The sequence below is a fragment of the Naegleria fowleri genome (genome assembly GCF_008403515.1).
Source record: "Naegleria fowleri strain ATCC 30894 chromosome Unknown tig48, whole genome shotgun sequence".
In the NCBI taxonomy this organism is placed as follows: domain Eukaryota; phylum Heterolobosea; class Eutetramitea; order Acrasida; family Naegleriidae; genus Naegleria; species Naegleria fowleri.
In genome coordinates, this window is record NW_025407980.1 from 468,015 (window position 1) to 485,593 (window position 17,579).

Below are 17,579 nucleotides of genomic sequence, written 5' to 3' on the forward strand. Positions count from 1 at the left end.
TTCGGAATAACCCTGTTGCCATTTGTAAAACATGTGCAACGACTGTGTCGTCATCCTGAACCAGTATACTGCGATTCGGGTGTTCTTGTCACCTCAGGGGCAAGGATGCTTCAATTCCAACCCGCAATTCATCAAGGAAGTTAAATTAAAAAAAGAACGCTCAAGGTTCACGCCGCTTATTAATCCTTTAAAAAAAATGTTGTCCTCGTCATCCAACCACAACCACAACAGCAGCAGCCAGGACCGAATGGTCGATGAAGATCACCAGGAAGTCGATGAAAAGCTCTACAGCAGACAATTATACGTGTTGGGAGTGGATGCCATGAAGAGAATGCAACAATCCAATGTTTTGATTTGTGGATTGGGAGGTCTCGGTGTTGAAGTGGCCAAGAACGTGATTCTTACCGGAGTGAAGAGTGTTACTCTCCATGATCCAAAGAATGTAACCTTTGATGATCTTTCTGCACAATTCTATGCTTCTGAGAAGGACATTGGTCAAAATAGAGCAGAGGTCTCTCTTCAACAACTCAAAGAATTGAATCAATACGTTCCTGTTAAGATTCATAAAGGAGATTTGACCGAAGACTTTATCACACAATTCGCTGTGGTTGTGTTCACCGATACACACATTCCTCAATTGGTGGAAGTGAATGAAATTTGTCATAAGCATAACGTGAAATTTATTGCCTGTGAGAGCAGAGGCTTGATGGGATCAGTTTTCTGTGATTTCGGAACCAACTTTACAGTCTATGACCCTGATGGTGAGAATGTTGTTACAAATATTGTTACCGACATTACAAATGGATATCCAGCAACAGTAACAGTCTATGATGATAAACCAACTCATGGTCTCTATGATGATGAGTACGTTCAATTTGAAGGAATTGAAGGCATGGAGGAAATCAACAAGGTGTCAGAGCCTATCAAGATTAAAGTATCTGGAAAGCATACTTTCAAGATTGATTTGGACACAACAAAATTCGGAGAATACAAGTCTGGCTCGGGAGGTTATGTGAAACAAGTCAAGGTTCCAACATCACACTCCTATCAACCACTCAAAGATCAACTTGCCAATCCAACTTGTATCGACTTTGATTTTGCCAAATTTTCACGACCACAACAAATTCATCTTGCCATGCTTGCCTTAAGTGAATTCGAAAAGAGAAATCAAAGTCTTCCAAAACCTTACAACAAGGCAGATGCTGAGAGATTGCTTGAAATTGCTAAAGAAATCGCTCCAGAGGCACTCAAGGAACATTTGGATGAAAAAATTGTCAAGCTATTGGCTTACACTTGTAGAGGTAATTTGAATCCAATGGCTGCCTTTTTGGGTGGTATTGTCGCTCAAGAAACTCAAAAAGCATGCAGCGGTAAATTCTCTCCTCTTAATCAGTATTTCCATTTTGATGCCTTGGAGTGTTTGCCTGAAGATGAGAACTTGTATCCAGCTGAAGAGGATTGCCAACCAACTTCTACACGATATGACGGTCAAATTGCTGTCTTTGGTAAATCATTCCAACACAAATTGGCCGATGTCAAAGAATTTATTGTTGGTGCTGGTGCCCTTGGATGTGAATTTTTGAAAAATTATGCCATGATGGGTGTTGGTTGTGGACCAAACGGAAAAGTTTTTGTCACCGATATGGATAGCATTGAGGTTTCTAACTTGAACAGACAATTTTTGTTTAGAAGAAGACACGTGGGTCAACAAAAATCAACAACAGCTGCTGAAGCCGTGAAAGCAATGAATCCTGAATTTCATGTCATTGCTCTTCAAGACAAGGTTGCACCAGAAACTGAACAAACTTTCGATGATGATTTCTGGGAACAATTAACCGGAGTGACCAATGCTTTGGACAACGTTCAAGCTAGATTGTATGTTGATACACGATGCGTGTACTATGGAAAACCACTTCTAGAGTCAGGAACTCTCGGTACCAAAGGTAACACTCAAGTCGTGGTTCCAAAATTAACCGAATCATATGGTACAACCAGAGATCCACCAGAAAAGGAAATTCCAATTTGTACTCTCAAGAACTTCCCTAATGCCATCGAACATACCATCCAATGGGCAAGAGATGCATTTGAAGGATTCTTCAACAAGGTGCCAAATGATGTCAACACTTATTTATCAAAGACAGATTATATTAAGGAATTGGACAGTCTTGCATCCAAGAAGGCTGTTTTGGAGAATGTTTATGAATCGCTCATTACTAACAAACCTCTGTCTTTTGAAGACTGTATTACATGGGCTAGACTCAAGTTTGAACAACTATTCAGAAATAATATTATGCAACTCTTGTACAATTTCCCACTTGACATGGTGACATCAACAGGAACTCCATTCTGGGGTGGAGCTAAGCGTCCTCCAGTTCCATTGAGCTTTGATCCAAACGATCCACTTCATTTGGACTTTATTGTATCTGCTGCCAACTTGAGAGCCTTTATTTATGGTTTGAAGGGTCATTCTAAAGACGAATATGACTTTAAGGCTGTAGTTTCAAAGGTACATGTACCTCCTTTCCAACCAAAGAGCGGTGTTAAAATTCAAAGCGATGAAAAGGAGAATAAGGAACCAGAACAAGAGTTTTCCGATTCTGACGAACAAGAAATGCAACACATGCAATCACAAATTCCAAAGCCAAACGACATGGCAGGATTCCGTTTGAACGTTGCCGAATTTGAGAAGGATGATGATACTAATTATCACATTGATTTTATCACTGCAGCAAGTAATTTGCGTGCTAGAAATTACAAGATTCCTGAAGTCGATAGACACAAGACCAAAGGTATTGCAGGTAAAATTATTCCTGCAATGGTTACTACCACAGCGCTTATCACAGGTCTTGTAGGCTTTGAGTTTTATAAGGTATGTTATGCTTTGTTATTTTCACAAATTATTTTGACCTTTTTATTATGCGCATTCATATCTTTCGTGATGTGCTCTGGAGTCAACGCACTATTTCCTTGAGGTTATGATTGGCTAAAAGAACAGCTTTACGGTTAAGTGTTACACAATCGTAAAAGTTCACTCGAATAGCCTATATTTTTTCTCCTTCATTCCTCAAGGAATGGTGCTTGACAATATTTCAGAGCGCATCAATGAAAGAATGAACCATTCTTGCGCTTACACGTATTGTCACATTCATAACATACAGTTAATGCAAGGATTCGACAAAATTGCTCCTTACAAGAATGCCTTTGTTAACATTGCTTTACCTTTCGTTACCTTCTCTGAACCTGGAGAACCACCAAAGCAAAAGTATTTGGAGACCACTTGGACTCTCTGGGATAGATTCGAAATTGATGAAGGAAGAGACATCACATTAAAGGAATTTATGGATATCTTTAAGGAAAGATTCAAGCTCGAAATTACTATGATGTCGGCAGGAAAGTCCATGATTTATTCATTCTTTGGAAATAAGAAAGCCATCGAAGAAAAGATGAAGACTCCTCTTGGACAATTGGTGGAAACTGTTTCACAAACCCAATTCTTGCCAAAACAAAAGTATGTCAATTTCGAAGTTTGTTGCCAAGACTTGGAGAATGGTGACGATCAAGATGTGCCTTATGTAAGATACAAATTCAGAGGTTGGTAATGAACTGTGCAACCAAACACCACACAATTAAACACAATCTAGAATTATTATGTCAAGAATTTAATGTACACTATTGTTGTTCTTATCCAATCAATCCGTGATTAGATGACTGCTACGAAACTTTTAATCACAACCCTTTTTGTTGTGGTTGTGAAAAACAAAAGATAACAGAATTGTTGATTGCAAAAGTAATTGAATCAATTCCATGCATCATCATATTCTCATCTTTTTCATTATTGTCTCGAGCACAATTTAGAAGCAAATTCACGATAATCAAAAGTGCCATCGGAATCCACATTGGCCTCCTTCATCAACTCTTCCCAATCTTCATCCGACAATCCAGCAGCTTGTTGTAATTGATCTTTAAATTCCTTCGCATCAATTCTAAATGAATTTTTCGAATCAAACACACGCATGGCTTCAATCACATCTTCCACTTTGCTGTCATCACGAATTAATTTATTTACCACATTCATAAATCCTTGCAAATCAATTCCTTCTTTTCCAGTCAAATTTGTTTTCTTTGCTTCCGTTATGAGTGATTTTAAATTATCTTTTGCTCCCATTGCTTTCAGGAGGCCTTCCATTTCCTTTTCAGAGACAAGACCATCTCCGTTGATGTCCAGCAAAGAGAAGGCTTCTTTGAGTTCTTTTTCGTCTTGTTGTGAAATGATGGCCATTTGTTGATGTTGTTGGAGGTGTGTGGTTGTGTGTGACGACGGTTATTGTTACAGGAATTTTTTTGATTCTTCTTTCCAAGTGACAACTGGCATCTACTTTCACTCCGTAAAAAGGTTTAGACGAAACTCTCGATCATCATGGTACCTTTCTCATGATCTTTGGTTTTCTACTCTTATTTTCTCAATACGTGTGATGAAGTTTTCAAATGATCATATCTTTCTTCCTTCAACTCCAACACATCCTTTCATCTGTTTTATTTAATTTATGAATTATTATAAAATAAAAATGAATCCAAAGAAGCCTCCTTCTCTGTCCATTGTTGCTGCCAAGAATGCTTCCTCATCCTCATCATCGGGAAGGAACAACACGACACGATCGGGATCGGGAGGAACACCTCCTTCAGCAACATCAGCCTCTTCTACATCAACACCTGTGGCCATATCACCACAGCAACAACATTCAAGTGTACCATTACCAACCTCTACTACTTCTCTCGTGATGGCTGTGAGAGGCTTATCCTTGTTGTGGAGTAATTTTGAAGGCGATTGGATATCATCATCGGAACCATACAATCAAGATACAGAGAATAGTTTATTGGTATATTTGGAAAGATTAATTGAAAAATCCATGCACAGTGGTGGAGTCTTGAAACGACGGAAAGAGTACCAGCAAAATATGGATGAAGAAGAAAACGAGTTTGAGAATACGGAAGAATATATTAGTACGATTGATAAACGTGTCAAGACCACATTTTTCGAGATTGTACAGCACAAACGAAGATGGCTCGAAGAACGAAAATTTTTTGAAAATTTAAATATTTGTGAAACGGTTGATGTGATTGGCATGCCAAATCTTGACCCACATTTTCGATATAAGAATAGAATTAGATTTTGTAATGATGAGTCGTCTAATGGAGTAGTGTTTGATCCTTACACATGCTTTCTAGTGAGCTTGGAAAATAAGACCTCATTGAGAAACGAGATTGATTTTTGTAAAAAGGAGGGAAAAAGAGTGGGTGACGAAAGAGTTTACAAAATAACGTCTCAGTTAATCAGCACTGTACATTACATGCATTTGTTTGGCGTTTTCCATTCATTACTCTGCCCTGAACTGATTTGTATTGCTGACAATGTAAGTTTGATGCAAGTTTGAAGACTTCAAATGTTAACCTCCTTCACTTTTAAACAGGGAGATATAAGACTCAAAGACCCTTTTTATTACCACATGATTGCATGGATCAATGGAAATATACCTTCCACAAGTTTATATTTAAAGGAACCACGAGATTTTGAACTCTTAGTTCCGTATTTGGCTCCTGAGCTATTTGCATTAGCATGTTATGAGGATAATTTCTTTAAAAGCGTAAACAATAAGTGTGACGTTTGGTCCATTGGAGTTATATTGATGGAATTTATTCTCGGTAATAGAATTCCTTTTGCGACCAAAGTTGACACGAAATCCCAATCAAAAGAAGATTGGAAAAGCTCAGCAACAGAGATTTATGTAAATATCCACAATTTTGTAGAGTTTTGTAAAATCAAGAATGAAGAAAATTCAGATGAACAAAATACCTACACACAATTTGAAGACCCGTTATACAAGAATGCTTGGAAAAGAATTCAACGATTTGATAAGACATTTAGAGATTTGCTTTTTGCTTGCTTGGCTTTTTTACCAAGTGAGCGCCCAGATTTAGATTGGCTTATTGAACAACCATTTTTTGAAATAATTTCCAAAGAAAAACTGGCCCATATCTCCTGTAGAATTACCAAGTTCCCACATTTCAAAAGTTTTGAAGACAAGATTTCCAATTTTCCACATAACAACAAGGAGGTTACCATTACAACATCTCTCACAAATCCACTCCAAGAAAAACAAAATATTTTCAAAAAGAGATACCAAGAATGGAAAGCATTATATGAATCTAAAATAATGTTATTTGATTTTTTCTATAGAAGAATTTTTGATCTAAATATTACTCCCTTCATATTTAGGAATAATAAGAGGTCTCCAGGTACAAGATACTTTTCGAGTGGTATTTCACAATTTATATTCGACAGTTATGTACTGATTCCATTTTCATGCCTTGAAGATGCTGTGAATATCATCAAATCCTACAATAATAATGCACTTGGAATTTCAACAACAAATTCACCACAACTGCAGACCTCCAATGAAAGTCCAACTCCTTCTGAAGATACATTATGCCCATCATTGATTCACGTGTCAGGAGATATTGGCAAAAAACGAAGTCTCTACAACAATAAGGACACCAATATCACATGGACCAAATTTTCTGCGTTAATTGGAGAAAAGGATATGGACTTTGCCTATCAGCAGCAAAGAGTTCATACATTCAGAAAACTCTTGCTCAATTATCCATTCTCTAGGGATGAAATTATTAGGGAAGCAAAAATAGACATTCCCTCAATTTTAAGGTATGTAATGAAATAATAATGAGATGATTCAACCAATACCTAATTATTTATTTGAACATCATTTTCAAGGGGTGAGATTTGGGCAGCCATTTTGGGAACAGAAGATGACTTGGAAGCCGATTCCCTCTACTTTAAAATTTCACACGATCTTCAGAGGCAACCTCTCTCTAATGTGACTAAACGACAAATATCAGTCGATGTTCCACGGTGTCATCAATATAATCCTCTTTTGCATTCAAAAATTGGACAAGAAAAATTGAGAAAAATCCTTGAAGCATGGGTATTCTATCACAAAAACTCGAATTTGGTGTACTGGCAAGGTCTCGACTCTCTGTGTGCTCCATTCCTTTGTCTGCACTTTGATTTTGAAGCAAAAGCGTTTTGTTGCCTCAATGCCATGGTTAACAAATATTGTCACCAATTTTTCACATCTCACACCAATTCAACAGCAATGGAAGAGCGTTTGGCAATATTCAAAAAGTTACACATGTATCATGATCCAGAACTGGCTGGTCACTTGCACCATATTTCCTTCTCGCCAGAACTTTATGCTATAAGTTGGTTCTTGACCTTGTTTGCTCACTCTTTACCAATTGAAAAAATCTACAAACTGTGGGATGCCATCATTTTAGGATCATCTGATTTACCGATATTTATTGCAGTTGCAATTTTAAAGCAAATGAGAACACGAATTTTACAAGCTGATTTTCACAATGCCATGTACATTTTCCAGAATATTCAAGGTGTGAACATTATGCAAGTTTTGGAGGATTGTAAACGAATTGAGGAAAAGACACCTCGTGGCTTAACATGTCCAAAGTTCTTGCAACAATCACCATCTTCTCCCTACTTTATTTCGATTGAAGGATATAACAGAGATTGTTTATATCCAAGAATTACAATGCAAGATTTTGAAAAATCAACACTTCCTTCAATTTCATTCTTGATTGATATTAGACCAAAAGCTGACTTTGATGCTCACCATGAACCATCAGCATTTCACATTACAAGATTCAAACCTGATGATGAAAACGAAAGCAATGAAGGCAAACAGGCATCGTCACCTTCTGCAACTCGATTTCAAGACGCTTGGTCCTCACTCGAGCAAGAACAGGATGAATATCCACCAGAAGTGTATTTGGGCTACTTGAATCAACTCGCAACAGAGTTGCATTTCAAGAAAGGACTTCCCATTGTGGTCATTGCAAATAACAAGGACGTTTCACAACGTGACAAAGTATTCCAATTAGAGAATAAGCTCATGTTGGAATCAATTCCATATGTCTCAATCATTCTAGATTATGACCGAGACGATAATGATGCTGCTCCTTTACAATGATACCTTTCATGTGCAAAAGTGAAACACTTGAGCGGCGATACTACAATTCTAATGAGACCTCTCACTTCCATCTCGTTTGCCACTCTCTCTCAACAGTGGCTGAATAAATTTTCAAGAAAGATGTTTTACAACCTTAAAAAAAATGTTGAAACATAAAACAGCACGTTTCTTGATGACCATGCATTCTGCTTTGGGATGCAAAAAAACGAATACAACAAACATTTCATTATTCTTGCAGAAGAATAGCATGCAATTATTTAAAAACCCGATGAATGGCGTAATTGCTGAATATTCAAAGAGTTCAATCAAGAAAAAGAGTCTTAAAGACACTCCTCCGAGCCATCATCATCATGAAAAGAAAGCATCAATTTCCGAAAATTTGGCTTGTAGCAATGAAAATGCAGAGTTGCTCAAGAATTTAACTATAAATTCTCATCCTGATGGAGATTTTAATACATATGAACAAGAGGCCATCGTCTCAGAACAGCATCATGATATCAAATATACAAAAGAAGAAGAAACTGGAACACTTCAAGCTCCTCCTGGACTCTATGTTGTAGCCACTCCCATCGGAAATATGCATGATCTATCAGGTAAGAACTTCTATGATTCAATAGAATGATATGGAACACATCTCTTGAATATTTGCTTCATGAATCAAGAGAGAGCCAGACACATTCTAAAATCATCACAAATGATTGCTTGTGAGGATACACGAACCACTAGGAAACTTCTTCATTTTCATTCTTTAGAATCCAATCCACCTCAACATTTAATAAGTTTTGTCGAAAATAAGAACGCTACTGAAATTTATAGTCAATCCAGAAAACATTTAAATTCCATTTTGAGCAAATTAACCTCCTCAAGTCATGTAGTCTCTCTTGTGAGTGAATGTGGATCTCCCTGTATCAGTGATCCAGGTTGGATGTTGGTGAAGAGTTGGTAGGTGAAATAATAATTGAGAACAATAATCTAATTTCACACTTGTGTATTTATTGAACATCATTGGAAATATGATTTTAATCCATCTTAGTCATGAGCATGGTATACCAGTGTATTCCGTACCTGGCCCTTCTTCCATTATTACAGCACTCATGATTAGTGGTTTCAATGGCAATCGATTTATCTTTGAAGGTTTTTTACCAACCATTCCCAAAAAAAGAAGAAAATTATTGCAAGAAATGAAACAAATCCAAGGAAATCGTTGTTTAGTATTCTTTGAAAATCCAAATAGAATCAAACAAACTCTACAAGATTGTTTGGAAATATTTGGACCTCAACGACAGATTGCTTTGTGTTTTGAGCTGACCAAATTATTTGAAAGAGTTCAAAGAGGAAAGCTTTCAACGATTGCAAGAGCAATGATGAACGAAGATATTAAGGGTGAATGCACCATTATTATTGCACAAGATGAGGAAAAGGACCAAATTATGGAAGATTAACAGATGTTATACATTTGACAATCAATAGGAATTATTTCATTTTAATGATGTAAAAAGTTTCGAAACTTGCATGTTCGGAATGGTTGGACAGAGATTAGTAATCTTTCAAATAATCCGTAGAGATGTGTGAACATTTGTGAATTCCGACTCATGCCGAAAATAGATTCCTTTTAAAACTATATTCCAATTCAAGAAGTACTTCATATCGGAATTTATTATTATCATATCGGGACTTGAGACATTTAAATTGCCACAGTTTTGGTGCCTAATTTGATTTCCAAGACAAAACAAAATCTTATACAACTAATAGTAGTACAACTCAAACACATTCCATCTCAGAAATGGTTCGTCACAACAAGAACACACAACTTGCCAAGCCTCAACGCAGTGGATTCGGTTTGCTGGACACATTCTTTGATGACCCATGGTTCCGAGCATTTGATAGATTCGATGATCGTCTCGAACAGGTCTGGAAGCCAACCACAGATATTAGCGAGACTGACAAGGAATTGAAGGTCATTTGCAACTTACCAGGAATTACAAAGGAAAATGTCAAGATTGATGTCGATGAAGAGAATAGATTGTTGACAGTTTCTGGACACATGGACAAGGAAAAGAAAGAAGAAAACGAGACCTATCACTGTGTCGAGAGATCTCATGGTGACTTCTCAAGAACTGTCTATTTGCCACCAAATACTGACATGAATAATATTAAGGCCAATCTTGAACATGGTGTCTTGAGAGTCATTGTACCAAAGAATGTTCAAGAAAAGAAGACCAGATCCATCAGTGTCGAGTAAGAGTTTACAATATCATGGATCATCAATAATTGGTTGTTAAAAATTGCAGAAAACACATGCAATAAAGCTGTGTGAGAACTCATGTGTAAATAATGTTGAGTCGATTTCATCGTATGATTCACATAAATAATGCATCGATTTATAATTCAAAGGTTTCTTTGTGAAGGTGGAATCGTGTTCGGAAATCACTCAATTCTCGAGTAGCATTCAAAACATCCACAATCAAACCATTCGTTCCACAAACAAACACTCCAATAATTCGTTCATGATTTGATGCTTGTTTGACTGATTCCAACAATTTTTTCACATCCATCTTTCCCAACACGACATGAGGGTTGGATGTAATTGCAATCTTCTTTGAATCGCTCATTTCTGTTTGTTGTGTAGTAATGAAAAATTGTTTCCTAATATTTGCACACTGCTGGTTGTTGATGCCATCTTCTCTCAAAACAGGGAATAAATCAATCATGGCAGGTTGTCTCAATGACCACCATACATGCACCGTTTGATGTTTGTGATCTTCTCTTTGAATAATTCCTTCCAACACGGAATTCACAAAAGTAACTCCAATTCCACCTGCAATCAAGACCACTGTTTGATATTTACGGAGAGGTATCGATAAATTTCCGTACACACCCTCCACTCGAACACTCACATTCTCCACACTTGTGTTTTCAAGTTTTTTGGCCAATTCTGCCAATCGTTTCGAATAACCTCTTTCGAGATTTCGAACATGACATGTGAATTCATAGAGACCATTTTCTTGTAATTTCTTACAACTACTCATCGTGAATGGATGGAAACCGAATGGATTCACTCTTGGAATGTATACAAACACAAATCCACCTGCATTCATATTGGCACCGATATTTAAAAATGTCATGAAACGTTTTTGGAAGGTCAAAACAGTGACTTTTGCTTGATCATCATATTTCATTCTCACCAATTTGGTTGGAACTCCAAAACCAAAGAACCATCGAAAACTCAAATCGAACAAATATAGTAAAATACTACATGCCATATATGGAAGTGTCATAATCCATCCTCTTCCGTGTGCAATAACGAGAGCCACCACCGTCAGTGCAATAATGACATGTGAATAGTAAAACAATTCCCAACATTTTCTTCGAATTGTTTCAAATGTCATTAATCCTAAAATTCCCATTAAACACCAAGCAATAAATCCCAATAATGGATAACTAATGGTACTCATCGACCACAAATAAGCGGCATTTCCTGTCATTGCATTTTCAACCAACATGGCAATAAAGTGGCAAGTGACAAAAATAAAAGTCGATCTTCCAATCCATTTGTGAAATTTGACAGCTCTTTCAAATGAAATTCCAAAAAGTGCCAACAAGACTGAATATCGACTCACTGGAAATAGAATTAAACTAAAATTCCAAACATTCACATACGCAAATGCTCTTCCAACTGGAAAACTCGTTGCATTCAAACCTCCGTAGATGGCCCATGTGATTATAATCAACCAATAAGTCACAACGAGAAGAAATTCACCAATGGATAACTCTAATAATGGATTCAATACACTTCCAATGTATCGATTCTTAATGAGAGGTAAAAGTCTTCGATACAAAAATAAATCAGTAAAGGCATTGGGATTTGCCATAATTGGTAAAAATGTGAAAAGCAATCCAACGCCCAACATGGTGAAAAACAAGACACCTGTCACAATTAAATGGAAATTGATATAATTAGGAGTGCTATTCAGTGTTGGATTTTGTTTTTCTGAGGTACTATTCGTTCCCACATATTGCAATAAATTTGCTGTAAATTTATCTCGAGTTTCATGAACATCTGAAAAGGAATTCGAACTTTTCAAATAAGCATAACTAAATCTCATGGTTTCATTTCGAATGATTTTATCTCGTGCTGTATCACCAGTATTAAGTTTTCGAGAAAATTTCACATGCAAATCACCTCCACTCACAGCACCATCCTTATTTAGTAAATTGTCAATGGGGTCTGGAATTGGAGCATTTCCAAGACCAGTCATGAACATGTCAACAATGTCAATCTTGTTATTTGTAAACCGTGCCATCACTGTATCAGCATTTAACATTCCTGAGGATGGATCATGATCAATTCCTAAACCCACCCATCCATTAGAACATCCTTTCACAATGATTCCAAAATCAATCATGGATGAATCATTGGAATTGATTTTCCAATAAAGTGAAAAACCATCCATACTCAAGAAGGAGTTGATTTTTGGATAATCGGAAGTATTGACAAGTCCACTATTGGCTTGAACGAGTGTCAAGAATAGAATGAACAATGAAAGGATTCTCATCAAAAAGAGAAGAAGACAAGATGGAAAAAGTGAGGATTGAAATCTCACTTTGCAGAAGGTTCTGTTGTGGAACATGTTCAGAGAATGTAATGAATGATTCAAGATTCACACAGTATTACGAGAAAGAATGAGAATAGAAAATGAAGATCCAATGAATGAATATGAAAAGGACGCTTCTAAATGATCAATGAATGGTAAATTATTTCTTGTTGGTGACGATCGCCGTGAACGTTTTAACAATCTACACCCAAGTTGATGCGAGGAGGAATATCTGAGAGAAGTTGTTCCTCCTTGTCGCAGGCGAAAAGAGTGGTGGTTGAGTGTTTCTTTTTTTTTTGGAAGGTTTGATTGAAAACATTTTAATGATAGATGAAATTAAAGGCAAGACATTTGAATGGTGAAAGAGGATCCTTCATTTGGTGAAATAGATGGAATCGATTGAGTAGTATTAGGATTTGGAGTGATCACCTAACATGCACTTCTGAAACAACAAAGATTCGACCAGTTTTATTGTCACCAGTACTGAGGACAATGTACATTCAACTCTCTCTCTCGATGCAGCAGAGAGAATCATCACGTATGGGATCATCTTCTTGAAGCTCCTTCTCCGACAGAAGAGAGGAAGTACAAATCGTTTCTCCAAAAAAGTACAATGGCCAAGAAGAGAAAAATGTTCGTTTGAAAACTTGAATGTTTATTCATTGTATGGAGTCTTTCGCAAAGAGAGTCATTTTCTGAAAGTATGCGTGTTTGAACATGTGTTCAATGTGTTGACAAAAAACCCAAAGCGATGTTCATCTTTATAAAAGTTAAGATCCTTAAAAGAAGATGAAGGAGTTGCCATGAACGAACTGGAAAGTTGTCATCGCACGATCGTTTCGTTTACAGTTTTTTGAGAATATGATCAGAGGTGGTACATTCACCTTAAAAACTCCTTCTTTTGTTGTCAAGATCATGATCATTCAAAGAGGGAAGAAATGATCATTCAAAGACGAGAAGTCAAATCAGAAGTTGAAATTCAATTTTGAAAAAATTGTCAGAAAGACCACCATCACACATATGTTGGCGAATTTCAACAACAACAACAACAACAACAACTCATCATCATCATCATTCGTTCAAGCCTTTACTAGGCTTCATACGAAACTAGAGAATTATTATAGTTTATCAAAGGGACAAGGGTTAGAAATGATCCCGTTTATGGATCGGCTGAACCCATTGTTAGCTTCGGATAAGAGGATTTCAAGGCTTGAATGTTTACAGATGGTGAATCGAGATTTCCATAAAGTACTATCGGCGAATGATCATGATTTTTGGATGTACATGTTGAATGATGTTTCTTTGAAGAGATGTATTGAAAGTATTTTCAGATTGTTTCCGAGACCTTTTGATATTGGATTTAATTCTCTGATACATGATACTACGTTAACACCAAAAAGTGAACAACGTGAAGAGGCTAAAATCTATAGACGTCTTTTTATGATTTATTACAAATTATTTATGAATTTCTATTTGAGTGCAAAAGCTAATAGTAATGATGGACTTGCATACTCAGCTCAGCCTGTTCAATTAGATCAAGTTGATCCCGAGGAGTGGTTGGATGTGGGAGATGTCATTTCTCAGAAATCACTCTTCGACATTCCCAAACTCTTTGACCTTTCTGCATTATATGGTTACTCGAATACGATGCTCACGACCGAGTTACTCACGAAAATATTTCTCTCGCAACCCTCCTACATGCATGGGTTGAATGATCATGTGTTAAATACCATATGTATTAATTGGAGAGACCTTTTTGACAATATTTACAAGATGCAACCTGTCAATACTAGCACTGCCAAGTCACAAAACTCATCCGCTGATACCAGCCAAATCAGAAAAATTATTTATTATCTTTACGATGGAACTTTTTCAATTAGATCCTTATTAGATGTTTTCCCATTAGCATCCTATGCATTTATGTTAGACAATCGAGAAAAGAAGACGCCAATATCCTATCAATTTTCCTTCTTGATACTCGAGTGTCATGACAAGGTCATTCCTCAATTGCAGAGCATGATTGGAGAAGACGCAGATTATTCATTCCTCTGCAAACAAATCAAACTTAATCTTCTTTCAATTGCACACGTTCTTTTCAGAGAATACTATATGAGAAATATTGAAGATCTCGTTACTGGAGCAACTCACAGCAATAGATCAACTTCAAGTCATATGGACACTCTCCATTCGAGATACATTGAAACTCTGTTGACTCGAGAACAAATTCCCCAATCTAAACTCGAACTTCTTTGCAAGTATACACTGGATAATCAAATGACACGACAAACAACTGCCATTGTTTTGGAACTTCTCGATACCCTTCAATCCTATCAAAAGTTTGTCACTCCAGATCAACCTAAACTCAATTTTCTCCTATTCCAATATGAAAAATTATATGGACTTACAAAATGGATTGAACAAGTCATTGCTAATGACTCCTCTCTTATCAGTGTTTCCTCCGTTCAAAATCTTGTCAAGAACATTTGCAGCAAGCTTGTTGAGGCAGTGAATGAAGCAACATTGCAAGGTGGCGAAGAACAGCCAACCACTGATGCTCAAAAGCAACTCAAATCTCTCTTCCCAGACTATGGCTTAGGATTCCTCCAATTGTGTTTGGAACATTTCAAGAACGATCTCTCTGTTATCACAAACTCACTCATGGACAACCAATTACCATTGCAATTGAGACGTTTGGACACGAAATTGACCTTGAGTGCCTTAAAAAGCTCACATGTTCAATCAACAGCACAACAATTGGGTCTCATTTCGTCTGGAAGCAGTGGCACCACAATAACCACTCGACATGAACCTCCATCTCCAGTTGTTTCACCATCCGTATGGATGGATACTGATTTCTTCTCAGGTGCAGCTGCGTCACAAATGGTGCGAATTGGCAAAAAGAAAGATCATGGCACGAGCTCGAGGACCAACTTTAATGATATTGATGATTCAATCAAGCAACGTATTCTACTCGAGTATGCCTACGACGATGAGTATGATGATAGCTATGACAGTATTGCACAAGTGACTGGCGAAGGAGAGCATGAAGATGAGAATTTCAACAAATTGAAAACCTCCTTCAAGCACCAACACGAACCCACAGAACATGTTCATCATCACAAACACAAGAACTATCACGAGACACTGAGTGATGATCAGCATCACCAAGACTTCCCTCAATTTAATCCAAATAGGGTTGCAGCATCTGCATCAGAAAGCAGCACAAGTGATACTACTCATCAGGCAGTCACTATTACTGCCCACCAAAAGCCAAGAAAGCAAGAACATGCTCATCCCAAACAAAAGCACAAGTCCTCTCGAGAGGTGTCATCCTCCAACAACAACAATAGCACTCTGTTACAACACCAACAACCAACGACATCATCCGAGTCGAGCCCTCCAACCAATCAGCAAGCACCTCCCTCATCAAGAGGCGTTGGTTCAGCCAATCTTCGGGGAGGCAAGAGTTCGAGAGGATTCCATCATCATCAAAAAGGTTCTTCATCAAGGCCACCTTCTTCTCGAGGTAAGCCACCCCAAGAAAGCTCCTCCGGCAATCAAGAATCGACTCCTCCTGAAGCAAGCCAAAACGATCATCACCACATGGCAGCAGTATCATCATTGCCGTCCAATAATACATTGGAAGAAAATCAACAACAACCTTCCGAACGTTACAAGCAATACAAACAAGAAAACAAAGCTCGCATGGCCAATCATGACAGAAAAAAGAAAGGTGCAAAGAAGAGAATGAATTTGTAATCGTATGTTGATACTATGGCATCTTTAATACAAAATCCCTAATTTCTTGTGAGGTTTTACATGTAGTCGGGTGATGATGATGAAGGTACATGATGATGGATGAAAACGATGAATAAAATCATTTAATTTAGAGACCTTTCTTCTTAGCAGCAATAATTTGCTTGCACATTGCTTGACAATCTCTATCAAAGAGACCACAATCAAGGCATTGTCCCCAAGCATAAGTCTTGGCTCTCAGTTTGGCAAATGCTGGCTTTCCGTCAAAAACATAGACGGTTCTGATTTCATCATGTTCAACTTTATAAACCCAGAGAGGTGCGAGGACACAGGCAATGGCTCCCAAAGCGAAGGCTTGCCATTTAGCTCCCTTGTATGTCTTCCATGCTCCCTTGTAGTCGTAGACTGGATTTGTGTGAAGGGATCTCTGGGTGTTTTGAGTAAATTGAACAACGTTAGTCTTCTTTGCGAGTGTGCTTGCTCTGCTCAACATTTTTTTATTGTGCTTGGCTAAAAAAATTACAGTACTAATATAGACAAAATTAAAAGTCAACCTCGAAAGCTTTACAATTCATGGACTTGCTTGGCGCCACACAAGCAACACTTGAAACCAAAAATTCTCACCATATAATGAGTTGTTGTTGTTGTTTTGGACAATCTTATCATCATGATGACAACAATTCATCATGAAAATTGAAATCAATTTTTTTGAAATGGCTTCTAGAATTGAATATTATCAAAGATGTGCTGGCCATTCTGTTCATCCCGAGTAACTTCAATGATATCAACAATACAATCCACTGGTAGCTTGCCGTAGAGATGTGGAAAGTAATTATTTCTGGATTGGACCCAATCAAAGGAAATCCTTTCTCCGAGTTGTGGATTCAGCTTTTGCTCCAAACTTTTCAAATCAATTTTGAGTATGATCAAGTCGGAGACGTTGCTGAGATACAATCGACAAGTCTTTTCAACTTCTTCCTTCATGGACATGTGCAAAAAACCATCACGAGTATCACCTTGGAAGTATTCATTGCCGTGTTGAGCGACATCGTCATCAAATGCCTTCAAGCTGACCAAGTGATACACAAAGGTGGGAGAAGGCACTGGTGGAAGATTGGAAGTGGATTGTTCGGACATGGATGGTTTGTTTTATTCTAAGATTTTTATTCAT

General features: G+C 37.4%; 9 protein-coding genes across 9 annotated transcripts; 5 read left to right on the forward strand and 4 right to left on the reverse strand.

Annotated features, from left to right (window-relative positions):
* Positions 1–196: 196 nt before the first annotated feature.
* On the forward strand, positions 197–3,599 carry FDP41_005903 (uncharacterized protein; the record flags this gene model as incomplete). Its single annotated transcript, XM_044709479.1, has 2 exons — positions 197–2,869; positions 3,159–3,599. The coding sequence occupies 2 exons, from the start codon at positions 197–199 to the stop codon at positions 3,597–3,599; spliced, it is 3,114 nt and encodes a 1,037-aa protein (XP_044559863.1).
* Positions 3,600–3,832: 233 nt separating this feature from the next.
* On the reverse strand, positions 3,833–4,279 carry FDP41_005904 (uncharacterized protein; the record flags this gene model as incomplete). Its single annotated transcript, XM_044709480.1, has 1 exon — positions 3,833–4,279. The coding sequence occupies one exon, from the start codon at positions 4,277–4,279 to the stop codon at positions 3,833–3,835; it is 447 nt and encodes a 148-aa protein (XP_044559864.1).
* Positions 4,280–4,565: 286 nt separating this feature from the next.
* On the forward strand, positions 4,566–8,057 carry FDP41_005905 (uncharacterized protein; the record flags this gene model as incomplete). The annotated part of the gene is made up of 3 exons (XM_044709481.1): positions 4,566–5,411; positions 5,469–6,718; positions 6,788–8,057. 3 exons carry the CDS (start codon positions 4,566–4,568, stop codon positions 8,055–8,057), a joined length of 3,366 nt encoding a protein of 1,121 aa, XP_044559865.1.
* Positions 8,058–8,199: 142 nt separating this feature from the next.
* FDP41_005906 (uncharacterized protein) lies at positions 8,200–9,499 on the forward strand (the record flags this gene model as incomplete). The annotated part of the gene is made up of 3 exons (XM_044709482.1): positions 8,200–8,650; positions 8,720–8,999; positions 9,091–9,499. 3 exons carry the CDS (start codon positions 8,200–8,202, stop codon positions 9,497–9,499), a joined length of 1,140 nt encoding a protein of 379 aa, XP_044559866.1.
* Positions 9,500–9,840: 341 nt separating this feature from the next.
* Positions 9,841–10,299, forward strand: FDP41_005907 (uncharacterized protein; the record flags this gene model as incomplete). The annotated part of the gene is made up of 1 exon (XM_044709483.1): positions 9,841–10,299. The coding sequence occupies one exon, from the start codon at positions 9,841–9,843 to the stop codon at positions 10,297–10,299; it is 459 nt and encodes a 152-aa protein (XP_044559867.1).
* Positions 10,300–10,438: 139 nt separating this feature from the next.
* FDP41_005908 (uncharacterized protein) lies at positions 10,439–12,613 on the reverse strand (the record flags this gene model as incomplete). Its single annotated transcript, XM_044709484.1, has 1 exon — positions 10,439–12,613. One exon carries the CDS (start codon positions 12,611–12,613, stop codon positions 10,439–10,441), a length of 2,175 nt encoding a protein of 724 aa, XP_044559868.1.
* Positions 12,614–13,672: 1,059 nt separating this feature from the next.
* On the forward strand, positions 13,673–16,411 carry FDP41_005909 (uncharacterized protein; the record flags this gene model as incomplete). Its single annotated transcript, XM_044709485.1, has 1 exon — positions 13,673–16,411. The coding sequence occupies one exon, from the start codon at positions 13,673–13,675 to the stop codon at positions 16,409–16,411; it is 2,739 nt and encodes a 912-aa protein (XP_044559869.1).
* A 127-nt stretch (positions 16,412–16,538) lies between these two features.
* Positions 16,539–16,901, reverse strand: FDP41_005910 (uncharacterized protein; the record flags this gene model as incomplete). Its single annotated transcript, XM_044709487.1, has 1 exon — positions 16,539–16,901. One exon carries the CDS (start codon positions 16,899–16,901, stop codon positions 16,539–16,541), a length of 363 nt encoding a protein of 120 aa, XP_044559870.1.
* Positions 16,902–17,128: 227 nt separating this feature from the next.
* On the reverse strand, positions 17,129–17,545 carry FDP41_005911 (uncharacterized protein; the record flags this gene model as incomplete). The annotated part of the gene is made up of 1 exon (XM_044709488.1): positions 17,129–17,545. One exon carries the CDS (start codon positions 17,543–17,545, stop codon positions 17,129–17,131), a length of 417 nt encoding a protein of 138 aa, XP_044559871.1.
* Positions 17,546–17,579: the final 34 nt, after the last annotated feature.